The sequence below is a fragment of the Trichoplusia ni genome, chromosome 12, assembly GCF_003590095.1.
Source record: "Trichoplusia ni isolate ovarian cell line Hi5 chromosome 12, tn1, whole genome shotgun sequence".
NCBI classification, from domain to species: Eukaryota; Metazoa; Arthropoda; class Insecta; order Lepidoptera; family Noctuidae; genus Trichoplusia; species Trichoplusia ni.
In genome coordinates, this window is record NC_039489.1 from 3,163,253 (window position 1) to 3,191,000 (window position 27,748).

General features: G+C 33.1%; 1 protein-coding gene across 3 annotated transcripts; it reads right to left on the minus strand.

The window, feature by feature from the left end:
* Positions 1-10,569: 10,569 nt before the first annotated feature.
* LOC113499417 lies at positions 10,570-27,469 on the minus strand. Of its 3 annotated transcripts, none has more exons than XM_026879897.1 (3): positions 26,556-27,469; positions 15,136-15,331; positions 10,570-11,796 (listed from the first exon to the last, which is right to left on the minus strand). In XM_026879897.1, exons 1-3 carry the CDS (start codon positions 26,623-26,625, stop codon positions 11,655-11,657), a joined length of 408 nt encoding a protein of 135 aa, XP_026735698.1. In that variant the 5' UTR covers positions 26,626-27,469; the 3' UTR covers positions 10,570-11,654. The 3 variants fall into 3 exon arrangements, with proteins under 3 accessions (XP_026735698.1, XP_026735696.1, XP_026735697.1); XM_026879895.1 differs by lacking the exon at positions 26,556-27,469 and adding an exon at positions 20,315-20,988; XM_026879896.1 differs by lacking the exon at positions 26,556-27,469 and adding an exon at positions 19,612-20,249.
* Positions 27,470-27,748: the final 279 nt, after the last annotated feature.

Sequence of the window (27,748 nt, forward strand, 5' to 3'; positions counted from 1 at the left end):
AGTGAGTTTTATTGAATCTTTTTCATGGTATTGCCAAAGATAAAGATAAAGATAAAGATAAAGATAAATTTATTTTGCAAATATGGGTACATATACAAGATGTCAAGAAATACATTAAGTTCTGCCATATTTTACCTTGAAGGCATGCAAAAATAAAATATAAAACAATTAGCTTAATATCTAAACAGTAGATACAATATAGTAGTAAATAAAAACAAAGCAAGTACATCAAAAAAAAAATAACATATGAACTAGTTAGTAAAAATCATTTTCATTTAGGAATTCACTTAAACTATAGTACGCTTTAGCCACTAAAAAATTTCTCAGTTTTTTTTTAAATAATAAATTTGTCAGATCTTTCCAGCTCTTAGGTATTTTATTATATATAACTGGAGCCATGCAATAAACACTTTTGCGCATAAGGGCTGTTTTAGCTGATTCTAGACATAACACGCTGCTATCACGTCTGCTACGCGAGACTACATCAGCTAGACGCTTAAATCGAGTTGGATTTGTCCTTACAAACATCGCTACTTCCAAAATGTAAAGACAAGGAAGTGTCAATATTTTATATTTTTTAAAGAACGGTTCGCAGCTATCCGTTGTTTTAAGTTTAAACATTGCTCGAATACATCTTTTTTGTGATTTAAATGCCGTTTCTTTATTAGTGGAGTTTCCCCAAAATATTATTCCGTATCTTAAATGCGATTCTACAATACCATAATACGCAGTAAGAAGGGCATCAGTGTTAACAATGGGTGATAGTTTTAGTAGCGCGTACGCCGATTTACTCATCTTTTTACATAAGATATCAATGTTCGCTTTCCAATTTAATTCTTTATCTATTTGGAGACCAAGAAATTTTGTACTGTCAACTTTTTGTATTGTATCACTATTGTAATGAATGTTTGTGTTAATATCAGTTGTTACCCGCTGTTTAAAATCGATCATTTTAGTTTTTGACAAATTTATTTTTAGATTATTAGCATCTAGCCAATTCACAACATTTCTTAAGCTATCATTTATTTCATGTTCATAAGTTTCCAGAGTGTTACAAGGTATTGTTATCGTGCTATCATCAGCAAAGAGTGTAATTGGTTGTTTTATACAATTCGGTAAATCATTTATGTACAAAATAAAAATAAAGGGACCCAAAACACTTCCTTGCGGCACACCAAATAGTACTTTACGTTTTGAAGATCGAAATGTCTCTTCATGGTTATTAACAGTATTAACTCTATTAATTTCTGTTATTTGTGTTCTGTCTTGTAAATAGGAATTAATTAAATTAAGGATGTTTCCTCTGATCCCGTAAGCTTCAAGTTTTTTTAAAAGAGTAGGGTAGTGTACATAATCAAAAGCCTGGGTCATATCACAAAAAATGCTAATAACAGGGTTCCGGGAATCGACATTTTTGATAACGTTAAATATAAAATCATATATAGCCATATTGATGGTTCTTTGAATACGAAATCCTTTCTGTTCTTCGCATAAGATTTTATTTTTTTCTATAAATTTATATAGCTGGCTGTAAATATATTTTTCAAATATTTTTGATAAAACTGGAATTAGTGAAATCGGTCGATAATATTCCATCAGTTCTTTATTTTCTCGTTTAAAAAGCGGTTTGACAATTGATACTTTAAGAGCGTTTGGGTATACACCTGCACTGATACTTAAGTTAATTATGTGACTAATATGAGCGCAAATTTCCATAGATACGTGTTTCAGTATTTTTGTAGAGATGCCGTCATATCCTACGCTATTTGTGTTATTTAATGACATTATTATTCTATGTATATCTAATGGTACACTAGGTGCCATAAACATTGTTTTATTATTTGTATTAATATTGATACATTTAGGTTTACTATTCACCGTAAGTTTCCCTTGCACTTTATCGACAAAGTAATTATTAAATGCTTCAGCAATTTCATGTGGATCTGTTAGAGTGCGGTTCTTGTTTATTATTTTATCTATATTAGATGTAGGCAGATTGTATTTAGCGCGATTTATAATTTGCCACGTAGTTTTAGACTTATTTTTGGAAGAATTAATTTTGTGATTATTTTGTGCCTTTTGTGTTAAGTGAATAATTTTTTTATGTAAATTGGAATAGGATTTAAATAAGTTTTTACTATGATTATTTGGATTTAACCTAGATTGCCAAAGCAGTTTAAATATTTAAATATAATTACATTAATCGTACATTTAAATATAATTTAATGTAAATAATGAAAAAGCCGATTATGAAATGAATGAGTTAAACATAGCGTAAGCCGCCTTGAAACAATCCAAGCAGTAGGTACTTATCCGAAAAGATTTACTCGTGCGTATGAAACCAGTCCGCCCGACTAGTTTTGGTCCCAATGGGATCCTTTAATCATGAGCTGACCTCAATCCAAACAGTTCTCCCGAAGTAATTTAAGTACCCACTTTCGTGCTACTAATTAATACTACTATAACTGCTATAATCTTCGAAAAGTGCAGGTGAACTCGGAAGATAACACACCCAACAAAAGCTACATTCGTAAATTCAGAGCCCTTTTTTAATATGTTCAATTTTATGGTGATTGATTTTTCAATACAACGTAGCTGCAAACGAAGGTATTTCCATCAAATAGGCTGTTCATTTAGTAAAGATGCCAACGAAATTAATTGGAATATCCATCATATGGTTTGCAGGCCAGTCACCTTTACTATGGTTTACTATGGACAACAGATACATTTTGTATAGCGTTGTCTCGCTTTGACACCGACGGCAGTCATGTTTAACAGCTTTTAGGATATGACGTTGCCTACCTGTTGCGCACGGATTAATTAAAACAATACGAATTTGATTGACTTGTTCCCAATTTCAATTAAGCATTCCAAGTCTTTGCCTTTAAATAGGATTTATAATATTGAGAATCCAGTTACCTATATTTTGTGTTTTTTGTCGCAATCCTGGGTAGTTTTTTATCCTTTTCCTTCTTTTCACGCTTTCATAGATCCCAATATCCTTAATAACAGATCATTACAGGCCTTGGGAATTACATCCTTATTCGCCTGTTGCCAACCACTTTCTTTAAATCATTTTATTGAACTAACATTAGCCACATTTATACAGACACATGTGAGTCATATACTGTTTATTATACAACCTAGTGATTTATATGGTTTTTATCCAGTCATCAGCCTTTGTGTAAATTGTTTCGTAATGTTAGTAGTAATACCTACCTGCTAATGTCATTGACAACATCAATAATACAAAAAGTCTAACAGACAGTTGTCACGCTTTTTGAACAAGAAATTATGTTTTATTCAATAACTTAATATTTATTACTTAACATTTTAGTAATTAAGACAAATTATTCGATTATAAAATTAAACATTTATTTTAGCAAGTTCTTTGAGAGTATGAATTTCAAATTACTTACAGTAACTGACACTTATCAGGTTCTTTAAAAGGCGCTTGTTCATTGCTCGGTCACTAGTAAAATAATTCAAATACAATTTCATGTACAAAATAATAGTGAGGCGGATTCATAATTATAATCGACAGTGCTTTTCCATCGGTATCGCTCGACTAGTTTCATATCCAACCGGAGTCTTTAATCATAAATTGACGCGGAGGCAGGGTAGCGATTCGCTTCAACTTGACACAATATTTCACAAATAATTAATACTTAAAATGTATCACAAAGATAAACAAGTAAAATGTAAATCACATTAAAAATAAATTATTCAAATTTAGCACTCAATTCATGACTAAATTATGATCTGTTCATTACAATGACAAAGAGATTACTGTACATTATTTATTCGTACTGGCCTCTCATCATTGCGAGAGTCTATGTAATTTGCACCAATTACTAAGACTGAAATAAATAATGCTGTTTCTTGATAATTTGACTAATGTATGTGAGCAAGGCCGTTGAAGTTATATGTATCTTTGGACAGGCTTTATTCAAATATAACTGGGTAGATAGACAGTCATTTTATTCGAAAACACGTTAGAAACTTTGTCAACACAGCTTTTACAAAGTTGCATGAAAATCTTCATCGAATCATTTCCAATTATCACATACAGGAATCGTTTTATTAGGTACTGAGTAACAGTTTTATACAGCCATGTCAACACCATGCCGTAGCAAATGATTGCATAATTCACCAGGTCAAATATAAACATAGTTTTTAAATGACATTGTACAAAATCTCACACTTGTAAATTGTAATAAAAAAATTATACACCTAAGTAGCTTATTGCAGCCTTCTATTGAATTATACATTATAACATGACATTCAAAACCCTAATTAAAAGTACAAAAGACAATAAAGTCTGAACATCTAGATACAATTTAGTTATATAGACCGTGGGATTGTTTATGTCCGAAGTCAAGGCATGAACGATTTGTTAATCTATCATAGTAAAGCCATCGCACCAATAAATCATGTAAGACGTAATTATAGTCACAGCAAAATGTAATAAATGTACGCTTCACACATTAACTTAGTTAATTAAACTAGTTAACTGATGTTCTGTGAATTAAGCTAAACTAATAGAGCTGGCGAAGTTAGTACTCTGTTTGCTGCACTTGTTTGTGTTGCCTCGGAAGGAATTCTCCCTGAATTTTGGGAGATTTAGTTTCATTTGAAGGTGTTAAAGGAACAATTATTTATTGACCAAAGCTGAAACTTTTTGTAATCTAAATTAAACGATTGTGCTAACTGAATTCGTAAAATGTTGAGACATTGTACCTAAATTTTCTTAAGAAAGCTGGTTATATATGTAGATGCCAAGAACAGAATTTTTTGACACTTACACTGACACCGCGTATTAGAGGGTGGCATTTAACGTGGCAATGTCGCCAGCATTGAGTGTGCACTCCCAACCGGCAGTGACAGGATTAAGTTCTTGATGCACTGTATACTTCAAAATTATTTAATGGCTTCCTACATAATAAAAAACTATAATATCACTTTAAGGCAAGTATCTTAAGAGGAAAAAAATAGCACTTGAAAAGCCAAGAAGCGAGCGAGCACAGCGAGCTTCAAGAAAAAAATATAACAGGTATTTTAAATTGTTAGGGAGTTTTGAAACCAGTATTATACATTCGCTATAGTTAAAACCAGCCTTGAAGCAAGAAAGGCACGTGAAACTAAATAGTACAACATTCACAATACTGCAATCCAAATATTTTTACGACAATGCGAAGTAGACATCGTCATTTGAAAGTTCATCCCTGGCCGAAGTTCAGTGCTACCATTTACGAACAAAAATAACATTTCAAACTATTTCAGAGTGTCTTATAATTATTCTAGTAACACTTAAACCGAAAACTAAATTAGATAAAGGTCAAAAGACTCGAAAAGTTAATATCTTTGGCGTAAAAGTAATTTAAAGGAAAACGATCACTTGAAATAAGCTTTTAATTTATGAATTCTTAGATACTATTCCCTGAGGCGTGATAACGTGTAAGTGTTTTTATAATCAAGATTTCTTAAGTCTTTTGTATATGTATATCTACTAAGGTACTTGTAGACAATTTTTGTTTTCATGTTGCTTTCAAAAGTCTTAAATATTTGACGAAATATGCTACATAACACGAAAATATAGCGTAGTCATCATCACTAGCCTTTAATCTTCGATACTAAGCCCTACATACCATTTTTACTAGATCCTCAAATAATGATGGTTTTTACTCCATTCTTTTTGTTGTTCACAAAGAATTCTCAATAAAAACATAAAATAAACTTAAACAAATTCCAGTACAGTATAGTATGTATTGAGTCGTGTCGATTACGTAACATTTCAATGATTGTTAACGATGGTACAATCTCATAGAACGTATAGGTAATAGAAGAAATTAAAATAATGAGACAACTGATTGAGACCAAGATGATGATTATGCAGTAAAAAGTTCAGTCAGCTTAGATGGCCTATGAGCCTCTTGCCGTTGTATGAGCGTGACGCAGCATTGCAGTGTAGTTCGCTGTCTTGCTTCGACGTTTGTGCATGAAGTCCTCATAGTACCGGCACTGATTAAGCAAGTGCTTAACATCAACTTTCCGTTCACACATATAGATTACATTTATTTCTAATACTTATAAAAAACATATTACTAATGTGTTTCATAAGATATTGCAAAATGTGAAGATGAAATGCTAGTCCTGTCCGATTCAGACTTGAATAGTTACCAAATTAATGACGAGTCTAAGCTTATGATGACTTAATTTTATTGCTATTGACTTTAATTGTGCTATTGGTACGTATTTTTTTAAGTGACTTCGAAAAAGAGGGTTTGTGCTATAATCTTATTACATTGACGTTACTCTTGCGTGATGGTGATTCGGCGTATAATTGAATTGCCGATAACATCATTAGTCTGTCAATATTAATGTTTAAACTTTAAATGATTGTTTGGATAGTAAAATATTATTAACATTGTGTATTATGTTCGATAGAGAAAATGACAAAAAAAATGGACCTATATGTATATATGGTAAAGTTGAGTAAAGCTCTTTTTTAGAAGTCGTTTAATAAAATGAAATTAATTCGGCAAAAAATCATGTTTGTTGTATGGAAGCTACAGTAGCAATTAATGTTATTTCTCTTTTCTTTTAAGGAGGAGCATGAGAAAAAGATCGCTTTCACAACTAAAAATCCTTTTGGTGAAGAATCCTAAAGCGGATATTCTCGCCCTAACGCGTGTACCCTTGCCTTCTCTCAACTATGTTTGGGTCGGTTTCCAGTCTAGACCAGATGCAGCTTAGTACCATTGTTTTACCAGGAGCCAAATGTCTATCCTCCTCAACCCAGTTACCTGGGCAACACGATACCCCTTAGTAAGACTGGTTGTCAGACATTATATCTCGTGACTTCTTATAACGATTGTCAAAGTTGTATAAATAACCGCCGGGCACCACCATATAGCGTACCTTCCGAAGTACGGTCTGTCTATGATAATCTGATCGTGATATTATTAAGTAGGAAAGATAACCCTAAAATGTACCCTGTAACCTACATGAAGATTTTATTTGATATAAAAGCACTCAAGGGTTAAAATGAAACACGTGTCGAATAAAAATTTAAGTCACACTCTTGCGTGGAAATGTTCAATTCCGTACGTTTCGAGTATTGCGTTATATGTAAGTTTATTTCATTTCCTCTTCAAATTGGTGAATCGATGAAATACCGGAGCTTTTCATGGTCGTTTGAAGTTTTCTAAGGCGTAGATATTACTATCAAGTGAAGCAGAATTTATACTTGTGTATTTTTGGTATTTTAGCTAATTAGACACCAACTGTTGGTACTTATTTTATTAATATATGAGGTAATAACAACATAGTATAAATTGGATATGAATACAGTTCCCTACCTAATGAAAATCCGGCCAAGTACGAGTCGGACTAGCAACACTGACGGTCCTGACCGAATATATTAAAAATACAAATTTGCAAAAATAAATTATTAACAATTAATTTTGAGACATTGAATTTGATTTTCATTCTTTGTTGTTTCCTTCTTGTGTAATGGCTACAGATAATATCTATACTTTTTAACTTAATGCCTGCAACGGGCCATGAGATACAGCTTGATAAAATACGAACGAGCAGGCTGCGGAACCTTAGTTACTGGGTTCTGTTTTTACGCTTTGAACCCTATATAGCACTATTTCTGTCTGATACCTACTTACTGAGAACCAGGCACAAAATGAAAATCGTAACGTTTTTCTCCCGCGTACGCCATCTATGTAACAATACCTAAACCAAATAGAAAGCAAAGAAACCTTGCTAGGATACGTATGTTAGAGCACATTAGCGCCATCTACCGGACGCTTAATAAATTGTACACCGAGCATAATAAAACCACTTTCACCAAGTTTTGTTCCAAGCTAAGCATTTTAGTGTGCCTCTACCGACGCTAGATGTTGTTAACTATCAGCCTTAAATTATACAATTTTATGTTACTTAGATGTAGAAGTTAAAAGGTTGATGTGGTTTAACTTGGAGGACGCTTATGTCCAGCACTAAGTGTATGCCACGAGCTGATTGATGCTTTCTAAAAATATTGAGTAATATCTAAAATATTATTATGAAGTCTTTACTTAAGTCAATACCAGACAATCAAAAAGTAGAACTGCAGAAATCCTAAAGAACATCACCAAGGAGCGTCTACTTAGTCCTAAGTGAAGTAGTACTCCAAGCTACTAAGTATAAATATACTTCTTTGGACCTGTTTAGGTCGGATTAATAAAATACCACTGAAACTTGACTAATTAGCTCAACTACCGTTACTGTCATGATGGCTGTTTGTGATGAACAACAACAACATACTTTAGAGTACAGAAGACAAAATACTCCCGGTAAAAAGGAAAAATTGGCATTTTGGTCATCGAAAGTGATAAACACCTTTTATCCGACCGGATTGTCGGCCCTGGGTTCGAGGAAATGGAGAACCTTTCCGGATCATTCCGGAGTTTTACTTACAAATGTATAAATATGTGCGTATATTGAAGATCTAATATCCATCCAGGAAGTAGGTACTCAAATACAATTGACCTTTTTAATGTCAACAGAGGATGAACCAATACTGATATATGTATATAAGAGTATTGGTTATTTGAACCATAGACATGGTATTTTGGCTCATCTTTATAGCTTTTACACACACTCTTCTTCTCCTTCGTACAATTTTTTTTCTTTCATTTTTTAGGCGTACCCTTCTTGTAGTTCTCCGATGTGATTTTGACTCAATTTTGAAAAATCTCCAGTGTGATGTATACTCGTAATTTTCCTTCACTAGTTTTAGCAAGTGATCATTACCTTGTTTTACGGATATGAATTCGAAAAGATGATGTGCGCTGGGATTCTTGCCAATGCTCTTTGATTTGGCTGTCCAACAGTCAGACTACTAGGCTATCACAGCGCTGATTATATTATATTATTTATAAAAATGATTAAAAATGTACGCTCACGTAAAAGTTCACAACTCAGTAGTTTTACGAACAATATTCAATAAAGATGGTTGTTACATACTTTGGTTCCGTATAAGCCACTGTAAAAAGTAATTTTCTTAAGTAAGACCAAACTGAAACCAGAACTTTCTTTACAGGTATTCTGAATAGAATGAAAAGGCTTTGAAAAAAACCTCTGTAGATTTGGATGGCAACAAATCAAGGGATAAAGGGTCAATGGAGACACATAAGGCTGACCTTTCTCGGAAATGTACTGTACTTTTACTGGCCCAATGGGTCTCAAAATAAATCACATTACGTCACAGATTTTCAAAAAGGTTTTATATTTGGAAAGTTTGAAAAATGAATTAAGAAGACAAACATATTTCTTTATTTATACTGACTAGTTCTACTTTCTTACAACATGTATATAAATCTATTTCAAAATAACATTGGAATGTAACATTATTATTACATAAATATATGAACTATAACTATTTATCAAAGTAGAGTCTACAAATCCAACTTTATAAAATAACAATAAAAATCATAAACAAAATAAAATTTATTAAACTATCTACGAAAGTACGGAAGTAAGTGATATAATATATGTTAAGCATAAGTAAGATAATAACAATAAAAAAATAATTGTTTCTTGCACATAACTCTGTGGCAACTAAACGGAAGAATTCACGATATGAAGTAATACTTACATTATTATTCTATTTATTATACTTACGAATGGTTATATAATGAAACCATTGGATAATAACCAACAATATGATTATTTAGTTCAAGCTAGAAAATATAATTATGTAAAAAAGAACGGAAATCGTATGCTACGTATCGCATGTACTAGAAAATTGAAGCCTCCTTTTGGTTTTTTATTTTATAAAAAATTGTAACTAAGCTACTCACGTACCACACTATATACAATAATGTTAAAAATCCAATAAAGTCGTATTATAAAGTTTAATTACTGTTAATTGTGGCTGCCTGTTAAAATCATAGAAACGAAACTAGGCCGTGTCAATTTAACATAATTTCCATTAATTCATCGGCCATTGTAAATAGCAGAATCGGGGCCCTGAGTAGATGTCTTGAAGAGGTATCTCACTATACAGCTTAAGATGGTCAATCAAGAAAATATGATGTACAAAGTCTTTCTGTGTGAGAGCCCACTGCTGGAAAGTGACTTTTTCTAGCAAACCTCTCTATTTTTTATTTCCTTTTACATAATGTTCGTAGATTATGACACCATACGACTCTCATCCCCCTGGAATTCAGTGACAACCTTTGCCCAACATAGTAAACCCATGGACATCTGTAACCAGGCTGTATTTTTGCTTGTTCTTTTCCTTGCTAGCTGTTTTTTCGTTGCTGTTTCTCCGACATTTAATATATTCATTTTACATTATAACTTTATAATACGACTTTGAATATTTCACTATATTAATCATCTTATAATACATCACATATAGGTAACTTTAATGCGCGCGCTTATTAATAATATTATTATTTAATTATTCTAAAAAACTTAATTATCATCACGATTTATTGATGTGGTGTAAATTTTTGCTATTAATATTAATTTGTTGCGTATTTAATTACTAAAATAGTTTAACATTAAAGTACTTTAGAAAATATATTATATAGATTAAAAGCTTAGTAAAAAAACGTATTAATGCTTAAGTATTACGTTGTAAAAACATCTTAGAGGACTATGTAATACCCTCTAAGTTTTAAAATGTGCATCATCATAAAAGTTAATATACCAGAAAAAGAAAACAAGAATTTAATATTGCTTAAAGAATTTATAGCATCGCTACAAGCAAGTAAATGAAAATCTCGTAGAAAACACTTGCTTTACAACTATAACTTATGAGTGCAATTTATAAGGAAACTGGTATGTTAAAGGCACAACTAAATACATAAATAATATCTTTAGAACTTAGAAATAGTAAAAACAACGCCTATTCAAATTCATTACACATATTCCCGACAAGAATAATTCAAAATCCAAGAACTACATTTATAGATATTTTAACTACATTAAAAAACTACAAATTCTACATAAAAATATATACTACTTTGGTCTCTCATAATGTTTTATGGATCGAACAACACTTTTTAGAGTTACACTGTTTATTATGTTGAAAAGAGACAGTGCTCTACGTTCTGTAGTACGCTGTCTCACTTTAACAATACTAAGTAATAAGTTATGGATTGCATGTCGCGTAAAAGAATTTAATTCAGTCAAACCCTGTAATATTGAATTTAATCATAGCTGGAAAAGAAAGAATCGCAAATCGTTCTATAAAACGCTTTTTCGATTAAAATTGAAATTGAATGGGACGTTTTATGAATGCCAAGAATGGGACTATCTTAAGATTTTTTTCGTCTCTATATAAGTATTAAGTATTGTTTAAATTGATAACTAAAGTATCTACTTTACAAGCCACGTATCTAAAGATTTTGTTAAGAACGATAAAATAGTATCATTATAATAAAAATACTGGAATTATGAAAAGAAAGAGAATAAATTTATTTCGGTTCCTGTATCTTTTTTCGGGAACACTTTTTTTTTGAGGTGATCAAACTACCTATTTTAAAATATTACTATCTACAATTAAAACACTCAAACGAACTACACTATACTTAATTTTAACTTGGTCTGAAACAAGTTGCATTTGTGTATAGAGTTCTAACATATCCTTACGCAATACCAAACTCCATGTTGTCACAACTCCTCCGCTTTCCTAGTTGAAGGCATAGCTGTGGTGAGCCAACTATGTCGCCTAGAAACACACTAAGTAGGTAGAACTCTTTGGCTTGGTCCGGCGACCGCTTGTATTGGCTGGAAAGAAAGGTCAATGTATGAGAAATAGGGTTTTAAAATGTATAAGTTTGTTTAGGATGTATACAATTTAAAATGAAAGAGATTGGTTAAGTAATGTTGGGGTGATACAGTTATAAAGGTTAGGTATAACACAAGGCTGAAATTGAAGTTTAAGGCAAAATATCTCAACGTAATATTTATAAACTCAATGAATCTTGATGCCTAAAATTTAGGATTTTTTAATAAAATGTCTCAATGAACCATCTTAAATATCAATGACCCTTCCCGAATTGTTGAGAGAAATACTAAAACATTTCCGTAGTTGCCATCTAATGGGCACACTTGCACTAACACCCTGCTAAAACTTAAAGAACTTAAGTAATTAAAGTCTTACAAAAGTATTTTTAACGTTCCGGTTACAGTCGAGAAAAGAATTAGCTTTCAGTTTTCCAAGAAACCCCTCTGAAAGTTAGAGGGAGAGAGCGCTCTATATTGCATTGTTCGTCGTCTCGTTTCCAATTCCTACAGTAAAACGTCATAAAAACAAAAACTTACAACCGACTTTTAGTAAAAAAACTACTAAACCTACCACCTATACTTGATGACATATTATTTAAGACATATTATTAAGATATAAGTTAGGAATTTATGAACGGAAGCCCTCAAAGATGAATAATTTTCCCAATAATAATTTTGTTTTTTCAACATATTCCATTGCATCTTCGCTCCTATTAGTCGCAGGATGATAGTTTATATTTTTAAACCTTCCACGATGAATGGTCTATTCAACACAAAAGGAATTGTTCAATTTGAACCAGTTGTTCCTGAGATTAGCGCGTTAAAACAAACAAACAAACTCTTTAGCTTTATATATTAGTATAGAAGTATAGATAACAAACATGAAAAAAATACAGACATATTGAGAATCTCCTCCTTTTCGAAGTCGGATGATAAGTGATGGTAAACCCGAGCTGTATTATGTCAGAACTGCCAGAAAACGGGGTTCCCTCTGTACGTATTATGAATGACAAATTACTTAGAGTCCTGTTATTTAGCTGAAATATTGTATGTGCAACATGGTACTTCATTTTCTTGAATCCTCGTGTACTATTTTGTATATGAGGCTACATTAGGATAGGGTTGAGGATAAAGTGGGATTTTCATCTTTTAGGTTGTTAAAACACTTATTTTTGCATGATAGCAGCTTTTCTGTAATTAGTAAAGTAATTGATAATCGTCATAATAGTTTCCTTTATCATGTAAGATGTGTAGTATAGATACTTCGAGTTTTCAGTCTTTCAGTCTATCACTCTTACCAACTTTAAGTATACCACAATTTTAATTATTTGAGACTTATATTTTAAGTTTTATAAGGCATACTGACATGGTTACGCATGGACCAGTTGACCTTGGATGACCTTAATACATATTACATAATTTTGACACTATAAGTAACTTCGATCAGAATTGACATTTTATGTAATTGTTAATGAAAGAAACCAGAAGCTAAAAATATGGACAAAAATAAAATAGTTGAAAACAACAGTAAATTGTACTCTAAAATCGTTACAGCACGTGCCTACTGTTTACCAACAGCAAATAGCGTTTGAAATATGTACAACAAGCTACGATTTATTTCACTGTGTTTATCTCCAGTCAACAAATAGAAACTGCAAGTAATATCACAAATAACGGCTATTAAATAATCATTAAAATGAGATAGTACGGAACTGCATCTCCGTACACCACAGCCTAACAATTGCAACATCGCGACAGTATAAAACATACTGTATAATTTTGAACCAAGATGAAATGTCTAAGTGTGGTATTTCAATGTAATCTTAGATGTAGGGAAGCGAAATAATGTGGAAATCAAATAAACTTTATGTTAAAGTCATAAGGTGTATATTTCTTTGTTGTTTCTGTAGTCTTAGAGCAGTGAAAGTGCTATGCGGTGTTGCATAATAGCGGCTCACCTCGGACGTCGAACGTAAAGTAGACGCTAGTCCACCAGACAACAGATAATCTACTCATCTGCTTGGCCTTCGGATATTAAAGGGTAAAATATTGCAATTGCTGAGAAATATTCAAAGTTTCCACCAACACACTATTCATAAATTAGTTATGGACCTTGAATTAATTTGAAGGGACCCATCAGAAATTCGAATAAGATATGGTAATCTACCTTTACTAATTGGCAGATAATTAGTAGGCCTGTAATGATGATACTTAATCAGCGTGATTGTAATAATATTAATGACCTATTTAAGTTATACCTAATTATAAAAGCAATGGATTTTTAGAAATAATTAAAGCTAGTTACTATTTTACAAAATTACATGCGCGTTAAACCTATAATACAGGAACTTTATACAAGAAACTAGATATGCTTTTAAAGATAATCTCTAGACGCAGCGCCAAAAGAAACCCGACGACATAAAATACTGCATACGTTTCGCAAGAGTCAACAATCCTTATGGCTGGGTGGGTACGCGAGCGGCGATGACCCGCGCGGTTGCGTACTACTATTACATCGATGTCCCACTTGCGACCAACGGACACACTTAGCTGCATTCTTGTACGAAACGTCGACCACTGACCCGGTTCCATCAAATTGGACGTGGCATTGAAAACATTTGAATTTAATGTTATGAAATATTCATAGAAACTGAGCGATGGACTCACGTTTCAAGGTCGTTTGGCAATAAAGGGTCGTGTGGTACAGCTGTTGTGAATGTTTTGAAGAATATGGATATCCATGTTTCATGTTAAACATTTTTCAAGAGATCGCGCTTATCTCTGCCATAGCTAAAAGTATGTCATACCTACGTCGCTGTTTAAAGGGTTCTTAACGTCATGCACGCTAACGACGTATAAAGCTGAGATAAATATGACAGAAGACGAAGATAACCCATATTTTAGGGTGGTAAATGAGGGAGTATCTTTTAAGGAGAGTGTCAGCTGAAAATAATCTTTAGTCACTTTATAAGTTAAATATTAAATCGTAACATCAGTTTTATAACTTTGTCACTTTCTACGATTATGACAACTGAGAGGGACATACTTTTAACTAAGTTAATTTAAAACACAACGATGAACAACGATGGTTTGAGTATGGTGGTGCTATGGTGTAGTATACCCTATTTTACGCTAGTCCACAATGTACTGATTATTTGATATTTAAGGGGGTTATTAAAAATACCGCAAAATCGTAGGTAATGATAGGATTTTGCGATATTTTTAGACTTCAAGTAGTTCTTTTGTGCATGTGTTCTTGAAGCTATGGATTGATTGATCCATAGCTTCAAGAACATTAAAAAATCCTTCAATTAATAAATAAGTTTTATAAAAATATACCTAAAAACATCAGGCCAGTCCAGCTGCTGGCGCGGCTGCGCTTGTGCTCTTGTTGCGTAGTGTGCACATACACGCTCGAAGATACAGGATCGGGCTCCAAACTCGCCGACGATGTACTTCTCAACTTCAGTTACGTCGAAAGGCTCTGTAGCGTCTGATAGGCTCAGCTCACGGCGGTTTCGGGAGCGGTAGGTCGCTAAAAAAGGTGGATGGTAATGTTCATTTATGTCTTTCATATTAACTATTCACAGAGTCTAATCATGTTTACGGAATCCTGACCAATCATATTGAAACCTTTTTTTTACTTAAAACATCTTATACTATTAAATGCAGTGGCGGATATTATGCTACAAACTATCTGCCAGTCAACCAAGAGGTGGTGCAGAGAAACACGAAGAAGGTGTACTAATTTTCAAATGGAAAATAGTCTATGAATTAATACTAATACATAAAAAAAACATAAATAATATCATATACAACAATCGTATAAATTAATCGAAGTTGTATAATGTGCTCTATATTAGTAAAGCAGTTCATGCTTTCCATCATCTTTTCATCCTAATCAGATTATTCAGTCCACAGTACTACAATTAAAATCAACGGCTTCAAAAAGGTTTGATTGCGAGAACAATACGTCATTGGAACAGATTGGAACAGCACACACGTAAGCTTACAACATTCGGGTTTTACGTACATCAGTGCGTGGACGATGTCACGCAGGCCGAACAATACGAAATCATTCGCAACTGACGAGGTATCAATTGGACCAGAATCAGCCCGGCCTATTACATTCCAGTTGTACAGTCAGAAAAAAAATCACAGAACCGTGAGATTTACGAAACTCTTTAGTACAACAAGAAAATATGAGTTAGTATTGAAGCTGACATATAAAAATCTTTAAGAACTCTACTGTTGATGAAAACAAGTTTTTGAAAAGGTCGTAGAATATTTATAGTAAATCCTAATTTGCTAATTGACTTTCGTTGCTGACCGTACCACAGGTACTTCAATATATAGAAGCTCTACATTTAATGAAATAACGAGTAGGTTATTGTCAAAACAAAGGATAAACGCCTTAAAAAATCCAAGCACCCTTAATTATCAGCTCTCGTCTTCCATTATGATTATAATAAAAGAAATGATCCAGTTATATCCAACATAGAAATGCTTTTTCCGATGAATTCGCAATTCAAATACGTGAGATAGATTTCACTCAATCATTACCAGGAAATTAGATTTCATTGATGGGAGATGATAAATCGATGAATTGTTATTATTCTGGTTCAAAATATCCCTTTTGAAACTTGTTTAAAAATAAATCGAAGCGTTTTTTGTAATGAATTTTGCAATTTCTCCCCTAGTATTTTCTTAGTAGGTTCTTGTAAATGGTACCTGATCATAAACATTGATTGAATATCTTTTTTATTTTATAATGGCACGAATTACGAGCCATTGCAATACAGTATAGGATAGAATTGTTATTTAATAATTAATTTTCATGATTGATACTATACCAAATTCAATGTTTCATGGCAATTTCTGAAAAAGGCCCATCAAAGAATAATCAAATAAAACATTTTGACCAAGGAGTCTTATAGTTCAAAACTTTTGCGCATATCATAGGGTTTACCAGTGTTCTTGACAAATGGTTTTACCCTATAAAGCACGATGACACATTACATAAGCACGCTAAAAACTCTTCAAGGAACAGTATGAAACTATCTAGAAGACAAGTTATGTTAACAATTTTTTACCATCAAACGATCATTAGTTAGTTAATTGCCGATGTCTGCGTCCTAATTACTTGTGCACTTTATCTCTGCCAACATTCGTTTAGTTGGGACAAAACTTTCTTTTCCGGGCTATTTTCGAAAAGAAGGCAATCGTTACATAATAGGAATCATATTTTTTAAATAAACCTTTTTTGGACTATAATAATTGTTCTGGTTATAAATTTCAAAGAGACCTATTTCAATATATGTAGGAGCACGAAAGTATAGTTGCAAAATATAAATCGTCTCAAATCCATAATACTAAACTTGACAGTATAAATAGTTTGACGTGTTTAGTGGTGATAACGAGTATATTTATTGCAGTCTCACCTACAAACCATTATATTCCAGTAAAACATAAAACATTTACACTGTATTTTAATGCAAAATCAATTCGCAATCCGGTTTTACTTTACCCACATTCGACAGACACGTTATACGTAACATATCCAAGTATTGCATGCGGTGCTTATCGGTTGCAAATAGGCTGGAAAGACTTGTTGAATTCCAGGGTAGTTATTAATGTGACAGACTGACGGACAAACGACGGTGATTTACGGATAACACCTTATTATGTATTAGAAGTAGCTTACCCGTTGATTAAGTCATCAATATTGCACATGAGTAGTATTTTCTATGTACTTTTATGGTTTCTAGGCGGGTGGACACATTGGCTCTTCACGAATTTTCATTAACGCATTAAGGTATTTTTTCTCTTCCCTAATACACGAATTCGTGGATCAGAAAAATGCTTGTCCTACGCGAGTATCGAACCCGCGACACGTCACGTCATTGGGTTTGCCATGGTGACCTCGACCACCCGGCTTTCACACAACGATTATAAATTACTAAGTACATTATTTATGATCGCAGTACTTAACATCTAAATGTGTCAGATGATCACCAGATGTTAGCCTTAATCAGCTTTCCAAGGGATAGTATGAAATAAAACGCAAGTTTTCAAATACGAGGTAAACCAATCTTTTAAGGGATCAACAGCAATTTGGCTTACGGATAAATCTGACGGGTTCTCGTGCGGTGTGAGCTCGAAAATGGTTGAAACGTTGAAACGAAAAAGTCAAAGAGAATGGATTATCTTAGCAGCTTAACTAGACAGCATTGGCACCACGCCGAGGAAACTAGACCAAAACAATGTATCTAACTAATTTAAGTGGATGAAAGCAGTCCAAGACGTTTGCAGTGTCTTAATTCTTAAGCTAGATTAAGCAGATACTTTAAAATTACATAATTAAAGAACACAGTAATCAAGTCCTCTAGTCTTTAAGGTTTGATCACATCTGGCATTATATTTGGCACGTTAATATTTACCACCTTCTTATCTTTGTAAGTATTACCTACTATTTTCGTTTTCGCTGTGTGCTCCGACATTAGATGCTAGCTGTTACCCGCGAATTCACCCGCGTGGTTAGAAGATATAAGTTAGGAATTTTTAAACGAAAGCCGTCGAAGATAAATATTTTTCCCGGTTTTTGCCACATTTTCCATTATATCTTCGCTCCTATTAGCCGCAGCGTGATGTTATATAGCCTAAAATCTTCCTTTATGAATGGTTTATTGAACACCATAATTAAACGTCGAGTCATAAAACACACGTTTAAATACGACTATGTACTTCAAAAACTGACTCAATTCTTTTTCGGGCCAAGCAAAGGCAATACCAATGTACTCTTTTCTGAGGCTAAAATATTCGTGGCTCGATCCAATATGTCAGGCCGAAGTGCTAAAGAGTGTCGAATGCATTTATCACGGCGCAAGTCACACTAGCTGCCTAATATATCTGGCATTGCAACATGCATAATGAAAAAGTCCACTTAAGTTAAGAAATTACATTTAAACTGTGTTATGTTTTGTTTTAAAGGTTTAAGCAATTAAAATGGAACTATATTTTTTGATTTTGTAATGATTTTTATGAAGAGTGTCAAAAGAGTTTTACGTTAGAAAAAAAACTAAATGCCGCTTTGTTCAACAGTGTGGAACCGCTAATCGAATCACTTTTTTTGTTAGAGTGATCAGTGATCTCGTTTAATCAGTGTTTTTTTTTACTTGTAAGGAACAATACAATCATTTTTGTTCGTTTTTGCCTAATAAATTTGTTAACCCAATAAATTTATTTATTCTCACGCCAAAACATACGCATACATAGACCCGACCGTGGCAGTTCCTACCTTTGGAGTCCGACTTTTGGAATTGAAGTCTATCGTTTTTTAGTCTTTAAAATCACATAATACAATTAAGTATGATAACACATACCAACTTGGCGGTAAAAACGTTCTACTCAATGAATAATTGGGTCACGAAAACAATTCAACAATTATGTAACAGCGACTAGTTACTGTCACGAACGTCATAAATTATTTTAAAACTCCATTAGAATCAAAGTTTTATTGCTACTAATAGTTTGTAATCAAAAATATCTAAATAAACTAAAAATATTGACCAAATAAGGCATGATGCACGGGAACGATACAGTGTTAGGAAAAGTTTAATTTAAATCATAAACTAGAGGGTAATAGTCTATTCCAAATGACGAACCTAGACGATCATGCTATTGAAAGATTTATATGCACTACATATTCGAGATATGGCAATGAATTTTTTGACAAAAGAAACTTATTACCAAAAACCCTACACATGACCACTTTCCTTTATAACTAGAACGCTCTAATATTATTAAACCACTTACCTGGACTCAATGAGTACGAAAACTTTTTCAAGAAATTCGTTAACTTAACACTGGCTATTATAAACGGGAAACCTACTAACTGCACTGGTAATTCAAACGGAGCCTCTTGACTGAACACATCGTTACTAAATTGAACTATTAATAACACTAGCGATGAAATTAATTTAAACCTCCAACACTTCATATTTTTAAAGTTTTAAGATATTATAAAAAGGAATGACAATTAAATCAAAACAATTTACAAAATGCGTTCCCGCTAAAACGCAAGCACAGTCACCACAGATAATGTAAAAAATAAATTCGAATTTCGAACGCGCGGTATCCGCGGTCAATTGGTATACTCAACTAGCCAGTGCTATGGTTAACATCGCACTGCAAAAGCTCTGTGTACATGAGAAAGAACGTTCTCTCCGATCACTTTATGTAATGATTTTGTAGGTCAGTAATTTTATAGGCCCTCAATAATCGCTCTTGAATATATATTATAACACTTGCATTCGTTATTATGACATTTATGGCCCTCGTTTTACGATTAAACTGAATAATTAAAATAGTTGTGTCTCACCGCTGGACAAAAGGTTTATTGCTCTACATAATTATAAAAAAAATCGATTTTGAAACTATTTTTTAATCAAAATTATTATAAAAATATTTTTGTTGACCTAAATAAGATAAATACTTTTGCTAAAAAATACACAATTACCTGGGCTTAGAGCATAAGATAGTTTCTTCACGAAATTAGTCAGTCGTACAGCCATAATAATAAAAGGGAATCCGACCAGCTGCACAGGTAGTTCAAAAGAGGTTTCTTGCGAAGATCCTTCCATCAAACATTGAAACAAAAGCAACGACAAAAGAGTCCAAATGTAACACACTTTCATTAATTCCATTATTGTCTGTGATTCGGATTCGTATTTCGAACGTTCAGCTCGCACAATTCGGTTTCACACACTGCAAAATAGCGAAGGTAACAAATGATTGAATTAATTAATGCAATTTGTTTAGCCACTGTATTGTATAACACGAACGACCTTTGTGGATTACTTCGTATAATATAACTGACCGTGTCTAACGCTGGCCACCTAGTTGTGGGTTATTAGTTATTTCGTAACGATATAATCAATGCAGTCCGGTCATTACTAAATCGTGGCTCGTAATGACACCCGCAACATATTTGGGTTATTTCGCAAAAACTAGTATGTTTTATAGTATTACGAACATTTGGCTGTTATTTAGTTACGTTAACATAGTGTAACGGATAGACAGATGCAAATTGTGAAACGGGTATTTCATTCTTGTGTTAAAATAAATTTTATACTTTAACTTAGAGTAGGTAAACTGTCTTATTTTTATATTTAAGCAATCATACGGTAATGTAAATACTCAAGGTTACCTTGAATTAAAAATAATGATATACATACTTCAGCAATTCATATTATTTCATAACTGCAACTGTACAATTCATAATAAAAATATTTTTTTTTCAGTTTAACTTAAATATGTTTTACAGTCCAACAGTTGCATGGCCTCTATTTACTGTTAAACTAAATGCATTAAAAAAGTTTTTAACATACATGCTGGCAGTGTGCAGATTCGAATTACGAATAGTTTTTTTTTAATACCTTTTTTAAAACATCTATCTTGCAAGCAAAGACACTATTTGCTTTGTATAGTATCTATCTTGCTAGGCAAAGACCGAATGTGAACGACACTCGAGTTGACAGAATGAACGATTTGTCATAGACTAGACTCCACTGTGCGCGAACTACACTATTACTGCAGGCGGAGACAAGATAGATCTGTGTTGTGTAGGCAACCCCTCCAGACACTAATAGCTTTTAACATTAAGCAATAGAATGTACTTGAAAGGATTGAAGGCTGATAACATTGCGTGTTTAGAGGTTTTAGTGTTACTAAATACATGTACCTACTACATAGTAAAGTTAAACGTATTTTAATGGCTAAACAACACGTTATTCCATGATTTGAGTTTAGTTTATAAGATTTCAAAATTATTTTTAACCGTTTTGTATAGATATTGTTTCATACTAGCTTCAATTGGACTCTTGCAAACCTACTATTTCTATTCAAAATTATAACCAGCAAATTATCTTTAAATGCCGGCTATAGGCACACAAAAGCACACACAAGCAATTTTTAATTAAACATGAGTTTTAAGAAAACTGAACGCGTTTACTGAATATCAAAAACATTCTTTGAATGGAACATAATATCATAATAAAATGAAAACAGGATCAACATCATGTAGGTCTTATACTTACAACTAGAGTATTTTCTTACACAATGGACCGCAAGTGAGCCGCGTACAGATACGACACCGGTTTGGTGCCAAAAATATATCAATTGAGTTACAGTCGAACCACAAAAGCATGTTATAGAGCATATATAAGATCTTACATATTTTATACAGGGTGATGCGATTTATGCGGATACGAACAATCAAATACATTATGCATAGGAATATTTTATGATCTACTATAAACCTTTGAGATTTCAACTCCACACGTATTTCAAACATGTACAAGTACTTTGAACTTTTTAAACACAATATACCTAGTGCGTACAATTTTTTTGGAACTATAACCTGACTCGCGCCAAAATCGTTGGAATTTATTAACCCAAATTATGTAAAAAAAAAACAATATATCAATGGAAAGCCACATCTGTGACTAATATAGTCTATGACACACAAACAATTTACCTTTCCATTGTAATAAGAATTAAAAGAAATATATTGTCTAGTTAGTACTTGTACTACTGGTCTACCATATAAAAAGTTATAAAATGGCCTAATCGAATAAAAATAGATCTGTCAAAGATAAAAACAAGCGTGTAAAGTTTCAATTGATACGGAGGTTCTTAAAAACAAATAAAAGAAAATCTCATCGTAAAATAAACAGAAAAAAAAGCAACAATAACTATTTGACCTGCTAAAAAAGATAACATGTTTGAAGCCCAACTAATTTTGTAGCCATACCTTAAAACAATTCAAGTAACTTTAATTAACAATCTCACTTTATCACTGCCTGTAATATGAAATCCTTATAAAGATAAGTCTACCGTTGTGGAAAAGAAACGACACTACACCGCACGTAGCGGCATCTCTTTCACAACATCGTTCATTCAAGAAATATAAGCGCACAATTCGGGTCTTAAATTTTCACTAACTTCCTGGCGCTCACATAACGCAATTAAAACATAAAATGTTATACAAAATAATTAAATACCACACTGTGACGTAAGTCGATAGTCTGCAAAAGGATTTCTATTTAAGATAATACACTTTTTTCTCACGAAGACATAATTTGGAAAGGATTACTACTAACATCATCAACTTAAATTCTTACATCTTTGACAGTCGTCACAGGTAGTCAGAAGCTTGAAAGTCTGACAACCAGTCTAACCAAGGGGTATCGTGTTGCCCAGGTTACTGGGTTGAGGAGGACAGATAGGCAGTCGCTCCTTGTGGTACTTAGCTGAAACCGGTTAGACTGGTAGCAGACCCCAACATAGTTGGGAAAAGGCTAGGCCACTGATGATCTTCAACATAGCTCTAAGTTATATAGGATAGAATGAAAGGATAGCTAAGTTGACGGTTACAGACATTATGTTTGTTGCATAACTTGTGAATGACTAGATCTAACAAATGACCTAAACAAGCAATGACACACTCGCGTCTCTTACATTTGAAACCACGATGTAAACCCAGACCGGAAGAAACCCAAAACCACTCTTGTAAACATAACAGAACAAATAATAATACCAGCTTCAATCAGTTCAGATAAAGCCCTTTTTTTACAAAGATGCTTATCGAATATCACGTCACGATTCCACCTCAATATATCAAAAGCGTAGCTCAAATACACTGCAAACACCACTCAAATAATAAGCAAATAAAACTGTATCATATTCCTTATTACTAACCTGAATATAAAAGGTAACAATTTTCCGTATATCAAGTGTAAGACTCCTACCACTATTCTTCAAAGGATGTTGCATTTGTAGAAGCGGGATGCAGCTCTACGTCACGTCATGCTGTCTCGCTTTCTCATTTTGAAGTGAAAGATGGCGGTAGGAGTTCTAGAGATGATTCCGGTGGAATCTCAAGTGACAAAGGGTGGGTAAGCACGCCATTACGACCATGTTACCAAGGGCCTTGTTATTCCGGGATTATGAACCTGCTTCCCGTGAAAATATTATATGAAAACAATTTCTCACTTTCGTAATTTAGAGAAGTTTATGTGTTTGTGTTAACTGAGATGCTATAAAGATTGGATTATTAGATGATCGATCAGTTATATTTGTATGGAGTAAAGATTTAGCCAGAGCCCCGTACTAAAGATTGGAAAACCAACAGTTGACGTTGTGGAAGCACGACGGTACGATACTCTGCAAATAACGCTGTCTCACTTCAACGAATGCAAATTTCTTGCTTAAAAATAATACGGTGTACGGCCAAGAAAAGTAAAAGTTTTATGAACATAATCAAATTACTAATATTATCTATTTATAACTCCTTGGATTAAAACCTCATATATTTATAGCTGGATTATGTAAAATACTTTCATTTTACATAATTAATGTAGAGCAAATATAATTAAAATCTGGTTTCTCGCAAATCTTTTACTTTCTAAGGAAACGCGATATCTATACATTCAAATCATAATCAATTAATTATAAATAAAAAATATCTATGAGAAACTCTCTAATTACGCGATACGTTTATTTATTGATTAGATTAAATCCAAAAACTACTTCATAACGAAAGCTTAGGGAGCAATGTACTCTATCAACTCACAAACCAGTACAATAGCAAAAATCAATTAAATGTATAAAAAATTACATGTTTTCAAAGTCACTTGACTTACGTATGTCACTTCCATACAATGCACATTATATTAGCGTTCAATACCCATTTAAACTGTCAATGTTGATTACTCATTAACACCAAACGAAGGCTGGAACTATTGCCATCAAGTCACAAACAAAAATGAACCTTAAAAAAGTCTTATATAAATTACATAATGTGTAAGGCATCCAAGAACATTGTTCCCGCAGCTTATTTCTACTACATTTACATAGTGCACAGAAGCCGAATGCCCATAACAATTCGTTACACCCGAGCACCGTTGAATTTCTTACAATATATTTTGTTTTTACTCGACACAAGAATATAATGCCGGGATAAGGCACAGTATTAAATAATTTAAAACTGTATCCAAGAGTATTCTTACACACGAAAACGTTTCTGACAACTGAAAATATATTTGGGAAAACACGCCTTTTAAAATGATCCTTGTATTGCGATTGATTTAGCTAGCTTTCAAATCATGATAATCAGAAAACACCCTTTACCTTTCATCATTATTGGCCGGTGAAGTACTCAGACTAATTGCATAGACTTGTTTTAAAAATCGTACCTTTATCATTCTCTAAAGCAACTCAAACAAACATAATTAATTCTTCTTCTGACTAGAATATTTTCAGATTAAGTTCCGATTGACTTTCAGAAATATCATGTTTTGTTGAATTTCAACTTTTAAATGGAGCGACTGCGCATCCGAACTTCATTGCCCATTTTACTGGTAACGGTATCCCAGGGGGGATTCATTGGACTCTATATTTGTGAAATAATAAGCCTAATCAGTAATTTTATTGAAACGTTTGGGAGATACTATCTAAATCGAATCGTTCTCGCCACAATCGGCCCTGGAGTTTTCGGGCTTAGCCCTCATTACTTCCAAAATGTTATTGGATCAGTAAATTTCAATCAGTATATAAGGCTTTATTTTGGCTATACTTTTTTTTGGCGAGAGGAAATAATTTTAATTACTATTGCGAGGTTTTTTTTTTCTGCTGAGTCACAACTATGGCAAACAATAAAGTCTTCGATAATATTTTTTATATTATACAAACATTTCTTGACTTTACACAAGATGAGGCCTATGAACAAGCTTTGCACATTAGCAAGGCCCTTATAAAACGTATGTTATAAACATAATTACACTAACAAATACCCTGCCTTTTAGCTCTATAAAGAAATGAGAACAAATGCCACAGTTTTATGAGGTTCTCTTTCATTTGTGTATTAAATTGCTAGTATTTATCTCAATTTCCCTCACCCAGGCTGTGTTACGATCATTTATTTTGCACGTGAAGCGAGTCCTAACTAGCTACGTCTGTGTTACGAGGTACCCGCGGCTGGTCTACCAGTTTTGATAGCTTTCATGCTAATTGACAAGCAAATTAGCGTAGAAAAACCGGACATTCAGAATTACTTATAAGACTCTTTAAAACAATGTGAATGAAACTGGCTATATTAAGAAACAACAATATAATAAGAAACATATGAAGCAATATTAATAAGTAACATAATTGTAAGGCTGTGTTTCCACTAGAGGTGTGCGAGGATATGTAGCGAGGGATGTGTTGGTAAAGAACCAATAGAATCATTTCATTCATTCATTTCCATCTCTCTGATGGAATCGCAGCCTTAAAGGTTTAATCGTGGTCATTTAATGCGAGTATCGAACGGTACAATTTAGATAGAAGTGATTTATTCACATAAATTTTAAATTACTTTCACTGTTCGCTGCTATGTTTGGAATTATTATGCTCTCAGATAAAAATACATAGTGAATTTTAAGCAACTTCGTTTACAGAATTTGATTTAGGCGACTATCGATGGTCGGAATCTAGTTTTAAGCAATTACTACAATAATAATTAGACTTCACTGTTCAAAAAAACATAACAATATAGCTAAAGACAGACCACAGAAACAGACAATTGTAAATATTCCTTATATGCTATAAATAATGGTAAAAACCTTCTATAAACGACCACATTATCTTCCTCATTATTCAGACTCGAATCATCATTACCATGTGGAGAACAACAGCTATGAAAATGAAAGTACACTCACCTCTGCCTAATGATTCACCAACGACGAACATCACGAAAAAAGTAACAAGGAAACACTTCGAAACGGCCATTATGAAATGTAATTCAAATATTAAGTGCAGAGAAAATGTTGATAAAATGATGTTTTGCCACAAGTAGTGTACGCGACGGTTTGGACACGAATGGCAATTTTTTACGCAAAAACATTTCAAGAAACTATCTTAAATGGCATAAAATTATATTAGAAAACGCAGCCTTCGTGTAGCCAATGAAGCATTGACTTAATTAATTGATTCATTAAATTCATGTCCATTCACAAATAGTAGCGTGATAGGGTCATTGTAAAAAGGGGTTAATTGATGTGGAAAAATTGTTTGTATTATATTTTGTTTTTGTAGCCCACTGTCTTATAAATACATTGCAAGAAAGTTTTTTTTTTTTATTATGGTTTTCTCAGGATTGCTTTTCTAGTGCCGGCAGCGCGTTAGGTCTTGATTTGAGACTTCTTTATTGTCCTTTTATTTGTTGTTTTTTGATCGGTACTGAACCCTGAGAGTCGCGACGTATTTAATATCTGAATACCCTATAATGGTAAAATAGGTAAGGTTTGACTAGCGGTAATCGTCTTCCTTTTCGTCCAGGATAAGCTACGTGAGATTATTAACCTACCTTTTTCGACAATTGGAAGGATCAAATGCAAAAAGGTACACTCAACATACACTTCTACAAGCACCAATTTTTTTTTATTCTCGTATACCTAAGCATAAGATACACATAGAACATAATAATATATCACTTAAGATTCATATAAATAATGAAGCAAGTATCCAACGTGGGTCTACCGCTACACAATCCTAATAATGGCCCTTGAGATATATTGCCAAACCAAGATGCTTGGCAAATATAATGAGCTTGGCAATCACGTAAATTGTATCTTAGTCAGAAAGAAAGTGGAAGCTTTATTCTGGTGGTCGTTATTATTATAAGTAAATAGTTATAAGAAGAACAATTGGTTTTTCATTTGTTATTTTTTTGTTGTTCCAACAGCTTAAGCGTTTGGGTTGCTCTGAAAAACGGCAGAGTCAGGGTGCTACTCTATGTAATGACGTTTGAAATGTGCTAATCCATAATAGTCCATACTGCAAGGATAGTAAAAATAAATGATTTTACAATTTACAGTACTATGTCCTAATTAGTACAAAGAAGAGTCCACCA

Coding starts and splice junctions, on each gene's coding strand:
- LOC113499417 (XM_026879895.1), bottom strand. CDS start 20,501: ATGGAATTAATGAAAGTGTGTTACATTTGGACTCTTTTGTCGTTGCTT. Junction 15,332..20,314: donor ATCTTATGCTCTAAGCCCAG/GTAATTGTGTAT, acceptor CACCTTTTTTAG/CGACCTACCGCTCCCGAAAC. Junction 11,797..15,135: donor GACTGGCCTGATGTTTTTAG/GTATATTTTTAT, acceptor CTTTCTTTCCAG/CCAATACAAGCGGTCGCCGG.